General features: G+C 40.7%; 1 protein-coding gene across 2 annotated transcripts in view; it reads left to right on the plus strand.

Moving 5' to 3' along the window:
* The window catches only part of Stxbp6 (syntaxin binding protein 6), a 250,484-nt gene that overhangs the window by 192,088 nt on the left and 44,564 nt on the right, over nt 1-13,832 (plus strand). The window contains exons 3-4 of one of the 2 annotated variants that reach the window (XM_042260647.2): nt 4,523-4,653; nt 5,457-5,622. In XM_042260647.2, coding sequence (XP_042116581.1) covers nt 4,523-4,653; nt 5,457-5,622 — 297 coding nt within the window. The remainder of the gene's footprint in view (nt 1-4,522; nt 4,654-5,456; nt 5,623-13,832) is intronic. The other variant, XM_042260649.2, reaches the window with a different exon arrangement.

Genomic DNA, 13,832 nt, shown 5'->3' on the forward strand with positions numbered 1-13,832 from the left:
GTAGGTCATGATAAGGGGCTTGCATTTTATTCTAAATGCTTTGATATACCACTTCATTTAAAAAAAAAACATAATTCCTGGGATTGAGGATTTAGCTCAGTGGTAGAGCACTTGCCTAGCAAGTGTACAGCCCTGGGTTCGGTCCTCAACGCCAGAAGAAAAAATATCCATAATTCCCTACACATAGCCTGTCATATGTCATAGGCCAACTGGGAAGAAACTGGGGGTGGGCGATCATGAAAATCCATGACAGGGATGAGTGTACACTGCCAGAGATGCTGTCACTGTGCAACAACCCTTTGGCTTTTCTCCAGTGTGTGCTTTAGTCCTTAAAGGCTCCCATAGATTCCCTCAGATGGCTTACATCGCATGTATCACCCCTACCCCACCCACCCACACCATCCCCATATACTCAGTGCTCTGCTGCAGAATTCTTACCCCTCCTGCTGCCACAAAGGCTCTTGTTCAGTATCCTACCTTACAAAGCCCTGGAATTGCCCACACAACATAAGTGCTTCATAAATATTTGGTAAATGGCTAAGTATAAGTCTCGTGGTTCTTGGCAATCAATCAGCCTCAGAATTTACTGGGTAGATTTAAAGTGTGTATGTCAGGACCATGTCCCCAGGGGCTCCCATTCACAAAGCTCATTGTATTTGCTGTAGAAGCTGCTGGGTGATCCTGATGCTCAGTGCTGAGAACCAAGGCAGAGGATTGATACTGCAGTATCTCCTGGGACCCACCTGCTACTTTAAATGCTCGTGTCTCTCTGTCTTTCATGGTTATTGAATGCACAACAGAAACTGCAGTATTTTCTTGGTCTTTAAAGTTATTAAAATTAATTAATTGGGGAATCTACCTTATGTCGGCAGTGAGGAACACAGCACTGTGACATTTATTTTTGAATATTCTTTGAGAATATCATACATGTATACAGTGTATTTTGATCACACACACACACACACACACACACACACACACACACACACACACACACAACCTCATGTCCTCTTTTCTTATCACTGACCAATTAGTGTTTCCAATATGGACATGGTTTTAAGGTCAACTGCTAATGCATGGGTGACCTATTAGGGGTCACAACTCTGAAGAAAAGTGCCTCTTCCCTAGCCCTCTACCTGCAGCAATCAAATGCTAAATAGTCTGCTGTGAGGGGTGGGGCCATACTCCCATCCATGCTGAAATTTTGATTTGCTTGATCTGAGGGTTATGGTATTTCTTGTTCAGGCAATTCATTTGCATTGAAGAGGTGCTTTCAACCAACTTCCTGGTAAACTACTGTCTTCAGTAGATAGGTGGAATTTGAAGGCTCTATTTTTTTTTAATCAGCTACAAACTTCCCAGACCAGTAGGGAATTAGATCACATGTTCTTCAAGTTTTGTATTCAGAAAGTCTGGAGTAATGTAAGTGTTTTGATTTTGTAAGAGAAAAAATTTGTTTAATTCGATAATAATGTGTATATAATAACATAATTTTAAGGCACCTGCTTCAGACTCAAAACTAGAATGTTGGAGATAATAACAATAAACAAAAATCAAACCAAACCGGGCTTCCTGCCCAGGAAAACTAGCCAGATGACAAGAACTGTGAGAGCAATAAACTCATTATGGAAATGAGGCAGGAGTGGATGGTACTGTAACTAACTTTATAGCATGATCTCTGCTGAGGAGTTTTGTGAGGACTTTGGTCATTGTTGGTGGGGTCGCTGACCAGTTAGATCATTTCAATGACAAAACAAACGTTCAGTGGAATTCGCCTCCCTGACATGTGTGTCTTAAACATGCTGGGAATATACAGTGTTCCTCCATTGTGTGAGAGCTTTTATAATGCTATAAACTCCTGGAAAACAAATAGGCCAGGAGTAAAAATAGGTGTTCAGAACAACTTTAACTGAAGTCAGAAGGAAAGTCTAGAGTTTTCCAGGATGCTGAAATGCCATATGATTTACTTAAACAGGGGAGGAAATCCTCTGTGTGTTCAGGGGTATGTCTAATGTACATTTCTAATACACGATTCCTGTTATTGAAAGTCTTTAATATGTTCAGCACATATTAGGGCCTGTATATATTCTAGGTATATTCTTTCTTTTAATAAAAAACGTGTAAGCACAGAGCACAACTATCCGAGAAGCCCATTCAAGTCTCTTTCTTGTCACTGGAGGTGTGTGTTGAATGAAGAAAAGTAATAAAGGAAAAGGAAAGGACATGACTGCCCCTAGGTATGGTAGAGGAGAAAGTTGACTGTAGATAAAAGGGAGAGGCAGGGGCATGTGGGAGATTCTGGAGTGGACGTGACTAAGCTGAGCTGGGCCATGTGGTGAGAGGGGGAAGGGAAGGGAGGGGAGAGGGGGAACCACATGCAGCAGCCAGGAGGCCAAAGGTACAAAAGGACAAGTAGCAAAAGTGTCTGGATTATATAGTGAAGAGCCTCTGGGGGAAGGGCAGCCCAGCCCCTGGACTGCGGAGTTCAGGGCATGCCAACCATACCTGTAACAGGTAGGGACTGAGGGATGCTGAGAACCTGGCATCAGGTCCACTTGGATGTCAATTAGGCACCACAGCTATTTGTCCCAGGTATGAAACTTAACACATGAACATGTGTGTTTGTGCATGTGTGCATATGCATGCATGTATGCCTCTGGCTGGCTGGCTGGCTGGCTGGCTGGCTCTGTGTGTGTGTGTGTGTGTGTGTGTGTGTGTGTGTGTGTGTGTGTGTGTGTGTGTGTGTAGAAATGGTCGATGGTGGCAATAGTCTAGAGCAGTGGTTCTCAACCTTCCTTGAGCTGTGATCCTTTAAACAAGTTCCTTATGTTGTGTTGACCCCCTAACCATAAAATTTTCATTGCTACTTCATAACTGTAAGTTTGCTACTGTTATGAATCGTAATGTAAATATTTCTGTTTTCCAATGGTCGTAGTCAACTCCTATGAAAGGGTTGTTTGACCTCCCAAAGGGGTCATGACCCAAAGGTTTAGAACTACTGGCCTAGAGGCTGTTAAGAGAGGCCATTTGTGATCCTGTAATTGGGGTAGTGAAGGAATGATAACCTTATAACTACAGAAGTAAAGGGAACTGGTGTGAAATGTTCAGAATATTTTATCCAAATATAACTGACTAATAAGCAACAAGCCAAAGCATTGTTTGATGTTGAAAAACATTTGCTAAATTCAGGTTAGGAGCAAAGGGAGATTGTACTGAGGCCATAAAGACAGACTCCATGCTGGACCTGGAGACTCACCACAGCTAAAGGCGGAGTCACCCCGTTCGCATCTTTTTTGGGCTCTCCTAATTCATTCTCCATAGTGAGCTGTACGGATACATGAACCATAGAGACTTTATTTAAAGATATATTTATGTGTGTGCATATGTACATGGAGCTGAAGTTACAAGTAATTGCGAGACTCCCAACATGGGTATTAGGAACCAAACTCATGTCCTCTGCAAGAACAGCAAGTGCTCTTATCTGCTGAGCCATCTCTGCAGCCCTGTCCAGACTTCTCAGCAACTATTAGAGCAAGTGCTTTCTTCCCCTCATCTCCAGAAACTCTTTTGCCACTTGCTAAGTATCTGCATAGTTATTAGAAACAAGGATAAAATATTCCCCAAGTGCACATCTTCCTAAAGGCAGTGACTGGGATCAAATGCATTGCAGCCAGTGGTGTCCGACGCTTTCCGTAGCTCCTTCATGATTTGGCTATTGACTCTCACTGACTTCTGAAGACATGATTCAGTGGCTCATTGGAAAGCTTGTTAAGATCTGTAATCACCTCCTCCACCCTCCTTGAGCCTTAAATTAACAAAGTAGGCAAATTCAGAAATGTTTGAGATGCCTATTTACCAGTACCTGTGCTTAACTTTGCCTGAGAGGTGATGCTGCCCACCTGCGTGCAACACAAAAGATTAAAACCTACTTAAGGTGCAAGGAGAGTCCTAGTCCTTAAGTTTAGGGACTAAAGGAATTCGTGTTGGAGCTGTGCCCAGAATGCTAGCCAGATAGTCTTAATCAGATGTAAACTAGATACAAACTGGGTCATGCTATAAAGTCAAGTCTATCACTGAAGCTTCAGTATTTACAATGAACTATGAAACTGGAAATAAGCCTGGTAACTACCCCAAGGAATTGGTAACCTTTCCCTCACTTAAAATTCAGCCTTCCTAATGAGCCCTACCTGATGTCTGCCTGCCCTGCATACTTGGTTCCCTGAGAGCTGAAATGGTGCACTTGCAGCCTCCATTAAATTACTTGGAGTAATTCAGTTAAGATATTTTCCGTTCAACTGGATGAAGACATAAATGAAGCAGCAATTGCATAATAAACTACTTTGATGGGGGGGTATAACTTCTTTTTCTCTTGCATTCACTTCTCACTAAAGAGAGGCCCCATCTTTTCTCCATGCATATGCACATTTGCTGTCATTATAAAAATAACACTGAATGAGGAAATCAGCCAATTTGACTGCCCATTAATCTGAGTGGTCTTTTTTGTTTTTTGTTTGTTTTACAGTGACAAACAAGAAACCCACACAGGCATCTATCACGAAGGTCAAACAGTTTGAGGGCTCCACATCATTTGTTCGAAGATCCCAGTGGATGCTTGAGCAGCTCCGCCAGGTTAATGGTATCGATCCTAATCGGGTGAGTGAATTTTCCAATGCTGAGCAAAGGAATTCTCTTCACACGATGACTGCTTGAGCACAGTGGTGGTGATGGTAGTTGGAGTCATTCTTACAAGGCTATTTCTCTATTTCAGTTGTGTGATCAAAACTTCCCAGTCTCTGCTCCTGTCTTAGGGGAAATTATAAATCTTCTGTGTTTGGTAGGGAAACCCACGAGATGGCACATGGAAAACTGCTGTCCCCAGCAATGTTTATCAATACAGGGCAGAGCTCAAAGGATCATGTCACTAGCTGCCTATATGAAAACCCCAGGCTTGTCAAAATTTCATTGGCCTCCTAATGCCAATAAATTAATGGTGTTTTAAAATATGGAAGTAGGATTCCAACAGAAATGTGTTGACGTGTAAGCATGTATTCAGAGGATCCATTCCCTTTTTGTGCACAGCCAAACATCAATGGAGTACTGGAGGAACAAGGGGAATTCCTTTCCAACCTGTGCATAAAGAAATTAGCAAATACCAATGTGGAAAACTTAAAGGAATGCTTTTCTCTAGCAATTGGGCAGATACTCCCCAGTCAGCGTTCTGATGTGAATCTTGAGCACTGCAGTACTAGCTTCCTAGGGACATCTCTAAATATGGAACACATTTGCTTATTTGTCTGACAAACTCTCCATGAATTTGGGTCATGGTAAAGATGAAATTTATGGTCCTAATTTTTTAAAGTTTGTGTTTTAGCCTTTGTGCCTCTTTTGACAGGCCAGAGCTCAAAGCAGAAGTTGGTGTAGATTGCGATCAGCAGTTACTTCACTGTCTTTTCCAGGATTCTGCAGAGTTTGATTTGTTGTTTGAAAATGCCTTTGACCAGTGGGTTGCTAGCACGGCCTCAGAAAAGTGCACCTTCTTCCAGATCCTCCACCATACCTGCCAGAGGTACCTCACAGACAGGAAGCCAGAGTTTATTAACTGCCAATCTAAAATTATGGGAGGTAAGTGGGCACTTAGACTATTTTAGCCATCCTATTTCCTGACACTCATTTTATATAAGAAGTTGGGTGTTGAGCAACATAATTCAAAACAAACAAAAGAATCAAAATGCTCAGAATTATTGACATTATGGCGTCTGTTGTATGCCAAAACTAGAGACAAAGGCATGCCTTCACTCTGCCATGAGAGCTGGTCTTGTTAGAAAAAAAAATGGTCAGATTAAATAAAACAGCTTGTACTGTGAGAACAAGTGCGTCTCTTTATTAGAAAAGCTTTTTACTTTGATCTCTTTGCTGCCTTTGCTGTAATTCTATTGCCGAACCCTCTTCTGGGCTCCTTCCTCCTATTTTTCTTCCAAGATGTTTTCACATTCCTCCTGATGCTGCCCTCGCTGTCCTTTCCTGTGTTACTTTTTACAGAATCACTGTGATAGGATGCCTGACAGAAACAGCTGAAGGGAGGCAGGATCTATTTTGGCTCACAGTTCAGAGGAATTCCGTCCATTCGCGGTGGGAAATGCATTCGCAGTCATGGTGACCAGCTGGGTCTGTGGCAGAGGGTGCTGAAGTGTAACTTTTTAGGAAGTGGAGATGCCCTGTAGCCTTCAAACTTGTACATCCCCTAAATGTAACCCCATTTCCCAAACACATAAGCCTATGAAGGGCATTTCATATTCAGACTTTCTATCAAAAGCCTTTCTTGTTCATTCAGGTACAGCATACAGAGGTGAATTAGTATTGTAAGCCAGGCTTAAGGGGCAAGCATCACCCCTGAAACATTTAAGGTTGTGCACATCTGCCTTTCCAGTGGCAACAAGGCCTTTTAGGAAACCCAAGCTGCTGAAAATGAAAACCTTTCAATCACTCTGAGTTGGGAAGATATTTTATAACTGATCTAAAAAAAATATTTTTTAAGTGTCCCAACTTTGCCATCATCAAATACTGAGATCCCATTAGAGATGCTGCATACTCTTCTTGGACTCTATTTATCTTTCATATGACTATGAAGTAGAACACATTGCTCTATGGTAACCATCGATATACTCATACTTTGTTATTCCTTTATGAGATGTTGTATTGAGAATACACTGTCTGCTTCATTATTTACCCTGTGGTAATTTACATCTTAGGAGGTCTTTCTCATGCATCAAGGTAGTCCTATACTGTAGCTCCCCTGATTAGTTTTAAAATATGCCGGGTGATGAGTGGCATATATTTCCTTTAAAGTGGTCACCACACTGCTTGAAGCCGAAGGATAGGTGTAGAAAGGAAGTATCAGACACTGGCCTGGTTGGAAAATACAATGGAGTATTGTCCCCTGCTATGCCTTTGCCACTTGGAATCTTCAAATTAATCCTGCTTTGAAAGCCCACCCTTAACCAATTTGGTAAATGGACAAAGTATATTGTCTTAGGACCACTTGTGGGTTTGTGAGTAGAAGGTTGTCCAGGAAACCAAGCTTTTACTCATTCTTATCAGATGGGGTTTTCTCTGCTGGCCTAACATCGGATTGGTTCCTACTGTAAAACATTTTTTTTTTTTTATTGAAGTTGGTGTGCCCATTGGCTTGCATAGCTAGTTCTCCCGTGGTTCTTTGAGCAGATTCTCCCTGAGTATTGCACTTCTCTGTATCCCACACTGAAAATGGAGAGTCCAGAAGGAGACCCAATGTCACGGGAGACTCTGCGTCTTTCATATGTTCTTCATTCACCTTGAATATACTCACATGCCTCACCAGTCATACCCATCTGTGTCTATTGGTCATTGGCCCTATCTTCTATTACCTTATATTACCTTGTGAACCCCAAAGACACAGCACTGAGATGGAAACCCATATTTCTAATGCTAAGTAGTTGATATGTATATTGGGTAAAACTAGATTGCTTTCCTATAGTCAGAAAAAGAATAAGCTAATGGGAGCTAACACCAGAACCAATTTTGCCTTCTGTGATTCTAGGTATTTCTTTTATTTCTTTAGTTTTTCTTTTATTTGTTTTCCCAGGAATAACACCTGTTAATAGACTAGAGGATTTCAGTTCTATCATTCTGAGAATCCATAATTCCTAAGGCTTAGTTTATTGTCTAATTACTTCTTGACTAAGGAACTAAATAATTTACTCGGTTAAATATTGGCTGCTCCTTAGGAGAACCAGAAAGTTTGTATTGAGCATGCTGTAATTTGCTGGCAGCATATATGTCCCTAATGAATGCAATCTGTCTTACTCAAACAGTTGTATATCTTTGATAACAGTTGTGCCAACACAGCCTAATGAATTAGTACTCTTATTAGTCTTCCTTTCTTCCAGTTACATAATTCTGAAACTTAAAAATGGTGTTTCTTGGATGACTCTAGTTTGACCCTTTTACTTTTATGAATCTTCAGCAGATTAAACTTTGCCTAATTTCACAAAATCTTTTCTTATCACTTTATATTCAAGTCACAAGTTGTAGATGTAAATGTTCATTTTGCTTTGAAATATTGCAGTTTTGTGATTTTTTTTTAGAAAATTATTATTGTTGTTGGTATGCTGCCCTCCAGCAATCTCTCTACATATGTTATCTTACTTGGCAAGAATGCAGCCTTTGGAAATACAATTTATTATCTCTACAGAGAAGGAAACAGAATCAGGGTTATTAACTAGCAAGAGAAAGGTCATGTCGCTTGTCAGGAGTGGAGATAAGAGTCCAGCAATGGCTCTCACTGCCCTAACAGCATCTTACTGAGAAAATGCTACATGGCTTCAGTGTGACTGGTGCTCCTTGGTGTTCTGCAGGAATTGTTGAAAACTTTTTAGCCAGAACATTCTTGGTTTTCCAAAGGGGCCTGGATAGGAGGGATGGACTAGAGATTGCGGATAGTTTGAAATGTTGCCCTTGTCACTTCTTGGATATATAATTAAAATAATTATCTACTTTTTGTCCTGAGAGCTATAAATTCATCAAGGACCTTTAAAATCATCTCACTTTGTATTATTTGTTATTTTGGAGGGTGGTGTAGGTGAAGTTTTCCTGGTCCCACCCTGCCCCTCAATCCTGTTGCTGCTCAGACCCAAATGAACACACAGAGGCTTAATATTATTTATAACAGCTTGGCCATTGGCTCAGTCTTATTACTGACTAGCTCTTGCACTTAATAATTAACCCATAATTCTTATCTAGGTTTAGCCATGTGGCTTGGTACCTTTTCTCAGTTCTGCCTTCACATCTTGCTTCCCCTGTGTCTGGCGGGCGACTCCTGACTCAGCCCTTCTCTTCTCAGAATTTTCCTTGTCTGCTTATCCCACCTATACTTCCTGCCTGGCTACTGGCCAATCAGCATTTCATTTATCAACCAGTCAGAGCAACAGCATACAGAAGGTCATAACTTATCAGGGGGGCATATCAGAATTTCAGTAGATTAGACAACTGAAGGCACAGGAAAGATGGTTCAGTTGTGACTATGCATACATTGCTTCTCAGAGACTCTGAGTCTACTCGGTACTGTCCTTGGGAAAACTGAGGCCCAATGGTTTTAAATGACCTTATAAATGCCAAAGAGAGTTTGTCTACCCCATAACTAACACTTTCTTTAATACCAATCCAGTGTAAGGTTATCACTTAAATATCAACAACCCCATGGCATCCTACCCCTACAAGCTGTGCAAGCCATGTGTGATTGTACTCTTCTTTTCCTCATGGGGAAGGTAAGTTATAAAGAAATGAAATTGTTTCTTTGACATGTTCAAAATCCTCTCCTCCGAAATGATATTTCCTTAGCTCCAAAGGAAAGCAGACATTTAGGCCTCCTCATGCTAGTTCATGGTCTGCTAAAGATATGAATAAAGTCTACTTGGCTACTTAAAGGCCTTCAAAAAATGGAAGCAAAGCAGCATTCTCTGAGAGATGTAAAGGAGACATCCTGGCATCTCCTCGTGTCTTTTGTGGCTGGTACTTTTGTGGCTGTCTTCTTATCTCTAGTTGAAGAATCAGTAAAATAGAAGAACTAGGTAACAAGAAGCCTGCCATAGTAGCTCAAACCCGCAGGCTGCTGCTAACTTGAGAGAGCTAACTAGGAAGCTGTTTTTAGCTCTGTTTTAGAGTCTTGTTTCTCAGGTTTTAGGTGGAAACTCTTGCCAACCCATTGGGTGCCATTTGTAGCTAGAGTTTTCCTGGTCCTGCCCAGCCCATGGTCAGGACAAATCTCTCTCACCCACCAGTCCTGCAGCTGTTCAGACCCAACCAAGTAAACACACAGAGACTTATATTACTTATAAACTATATGGCCATGATTAGCTTCTTGCTAGCTGTTCTTATATCTTAAATCAACCAATTTTTATTAATCTATAAGTGGCCACGTGGCTCATGGCTTACCGGAATCTTATCTTCTCATGGCGGCGGCTGGCAGCATCTCTCTGCCTCAGCCTTTCTGTTCCCAGAATTCTCTTCTCTGCTTGTCCCACCTATACTTCCTGCCTGGCTACTGGCCAATCAGTATTTTATTTATACAGAGCAATATCCACAGCAGTTCCCCTTTTCTTTTTTTTTTTTCCAAAAAGAAGGTTTTAACTTTCACGTAGTAAAATCACAGATAAAACAATTATCAAGCAAGAATTACAGTTACAATATCTAGTCTATTTCTAATATCTAGTCTATTTCTAACATCTAGTCTATTTCTAATATCTAGTCTATTTGTATTTGGCAAAATTAAAGAAGATATCCTATCTATCCTATATTTGTGAATATAATGTTTCATATCTAACTTATCTTTTATTATAACTAAAGAAAATAATAGCTGTCTAGTCTTCAGCTACATCAAAGACCTCAGAAGGATAAAATATTACCTGAGAAATGGGAGAAGGATGCAAGCAACTTTCGGGAGTCTTGCGAGAGTATACAGAGACAGCTGGCAGCCTGGACTGTTACCTAGTGTTCCTTTGTAAAGTTGGGGCATCTGTCTTCAGCCCACAGGCCTAGAGTCTCTCAGTCACTTCTCTGTGCAAAGCAGGAACCTGAAGGACCATTTAGCCAAGCAGAGTTCAGTGGTCACCTTCCTATGGGGCCTGCATGTCCAGTTGATCAAGCAGTTCAGGCAAGAACCATTTCTTGCCCAAATGGCTATTTTTGCCAAGAAGATAAACTCCATATAGAGTGTCTTTGATGCCCATCCTCCTCTCTGAAGTAAATTGGTGCTGCCAGAAGCAGACATGTCTCATTGTCCAGAAAGTCTAAATTTTTAAAACATTTTAAATGCCACAATCTGTAGGTCTTTGAAGTGTTTGAAGATTACTTATCTATTTGAAATATATCTATGTATACCTAGAAAACAACGTGACTATAAGTTTGACTATCATAGAAGGCTAATTATTAATCTGTATTTCTTAATTATCCCTTACAATCTAAATGAGTTACATAAACATAATACCTCAAATGAGAATAGAAATATATATATACAGTATAACAAAATTAAGTTTAAACTTGTATCAATAAACTAAAATCCATAGCAATATAAAAAACATTTTAAACAAGTTGCTCTTTAAAAGTAGATTCAATAATCTACCCTTTCATCCTATCATATCTATATTATATCCCTTTTTCTTCTTTAGAAAGAGATCACATTTATAATCAACCTGATTTAAATAAAAATATTGGTTTTCTCTGTCCCACACCAAAGGGTTCTTCTGATATGGGACAAAAGAATCTCTCAACCTTTTTTTTTTTTTTTTTTTTTTAAGCAATATGTTTGGGTTTAGAGAAGGAGTGAACCAGTTCTATCTCCAAAGCCAGCTTGGTATATTTGGGAATTTGAGCATAGCTTCTCTTACTACTTCCTGCTGGATGGGGGCACTGTATCTTATGGGGACACAAAGAAAATTTTACGATTATGGAATAGTCTATGAGGGTGTATCATCTGAGCCAGTTGCCTTGAAACTGTCCTGAATGTTGGATCATCTGGGCCATGGTGTCATCAGAGACCTTTCAGGGGGTCTTAGCTGGTCAAACCTGATGTATCTTAATCTGGAACAAATCCATAGCCTCTTGCTTTCTGTGGAAACAAAAGCAAAGCCTCCTTTTCAAAGCAACTTATCCTTATATCCAAAGTTTGAAGTCAAGGTACCTTTAAAATATACATATTGGCTTAACTCAACAGCTTTTACAATCAAATGTTTTTCTGCAGTTAAAAATCCCAAAGACAACACAATACAGATTCTCTGTGTAATATCCATCTTTATGTGGCTTATTTTTTATACTACCTTTACTATCTCTTTAAAGACTTCATTTTTAAAAAACTATTTCTTTATATAACTGTATATATTCCTTTTTCTCTCTATTCCAAGCCTACATACATTTTTACACACAATGTAAAGCATTTAAAGTCTTGGTTCATCTGAATCTGTCTTATTGTGAATCTGTTGTTTTAAACTGCAGCATTACTCCGGCTAAAATAGCAGCTTTGGCTGGTGGCTCCGCTCACCTCAGCTTCCCAACGTGGTGTGGTACGTTTACTGCCAGCTCTGGGAGCTATCAACTCTTAGAAACAGTGGTTCTATGCTTCTATCAAAGTAGCATGTAGCCCAGAAACCTCTTTTTTGTTTATTTTTTTTCATTTATAAACTGTATGGCTGTGGCAAGCTTCTTGCTAACTGTTCTTATATTTTTTTTTAATTTTTTTTATTTTATCTTACAATACTATTCAGTTCTACATAATAGCCACAGATTCCCTTGTTCTCTCCCTTCCTGCCCTCCTCCCCTTCCCCCCAGCCCACACCCCATTCCCACCTCCTCCAGATCAAGGTCTCCCCCGAGGACTGGGATCGACCTGATAGACTCAGTCCAGGCAGGTCCAGTCCCCTCCTCCCAGATTGAGGCAAGCGTCCCTGCATAAGTCCCAGGGTTCAAACAGCTAACTCATGCAATGAGCACAGGACCTGGCACCACTGCCTAGATGCCTCCCAAACAGATCAAGCCAATCGACTGTCTCACCTATTCAGAGGGCCTGATCCAGTTGGGGGGCCCTCAGCCTTTGGTTCATAGTTCATGTGTTTCCATTCATTTGGTTATTTGTCCCTGTGCTTTATCCAACCTTGGATTCAACAATTCTCGCTCATATAAACCCTCCTCTTTCTCACTAATTAGACTCCCAGCACTCCACCAGGGGCCTAGCCGTGGATGTCTGCATCCAGATTCCTCAGTCCTTGGATGGGGTTTATGGCACAACTATTAGGGTGTTGGCCATCCCATCACCAGAGTAGGTCAGTTTGGGCTGTCTCTCGACCATTGCCAGCAGTCTTTTGTGGGGGTATCTTTGTGGATTTCTGTGGGCCTCTTTAGCTCTTTGTTTCTTCCTTTTCTCATGTGGTCTTCATTTACCATGGTCTCCTATTCCTTGTTCTCCCCTCTTTTCTTGATCTAGCTAGGATCTCCCTCTCTCTTTCCCTCGCCCCTCGCCCTTCATTGCTCCCACTCATGTCCAGGCTGTTCATGTAGATCTCATCCATTTCTCTGTGTCTTTCTTGGGGTCCTGTTTTCCAGGTAGCCTCACTGGTGATGTGAGTAGCAGTCTAGTCATCCTTGTTCCACATCTAGCATCCTCCTATGAGTGAGTACATACCATATTTGTCTTTTTGAGTCTGGGTTACCTCACTAAGGATGATTTTTTTCTAGATCCATCCATTTGCCTGCAAACCTCATGATGTCATTGTTTTTCTCTGCTGAGTAGTATTCCATTGTGTATATGTGCCACAATTTATTTAACCATTCTTCAGTTGAAGGGCATCTAGGTTGTTTCCAGGTTTTGGCTATTACAAACAATGCTGATATGAACATAGCTGAGCAAGTGCTCTGGTGGTATGATTGAGCATTTCTTGGGTATATGCCCAAGAGTGGTATAGCTGGATCTTGGGGAAGATTGATTCCTGGTCGTTAATATCCCTTAATATCAACAGACTTAATTCACCTATAAAAAGACATAGGCTTACAGAATGGATACGAAAGCAGGACCCATCTTTCTGCTGCATATAAGAAACATATCTCAAATTCAAAGACAGACACTACCTAAGAATAAAAGGATGGGAAAAGACTTTCCAATCAAATGGTCTTAAGAAACAAGCGGGTGTAGCCATCCTGATATCCAACAAAATAGACTTCAAACTAAAATCAGTCAAAAGAGATCAAGAAGGACATTACATACTCATCACAGGAAAGATCCACCAAGATGAAGTTTCAATTCTGAACAT

This window comes from Peromyscus maniculatus, chromosome 14, assembly GCF_049852395.1.
Source record: "Peromyscus maniculatus bairdii isolate BWxNUB_F1_BW_parent chromosome 14, HU_Pman_BW_mat_3.1, whole genome shotgun sequence".
NCBI classification, from domain to species: Eukaryota; Metazoa; Chordata; class Mammalia; order Rodentia; family Cricetidae; genus Peromyscus; species Peromyscus maniculatus.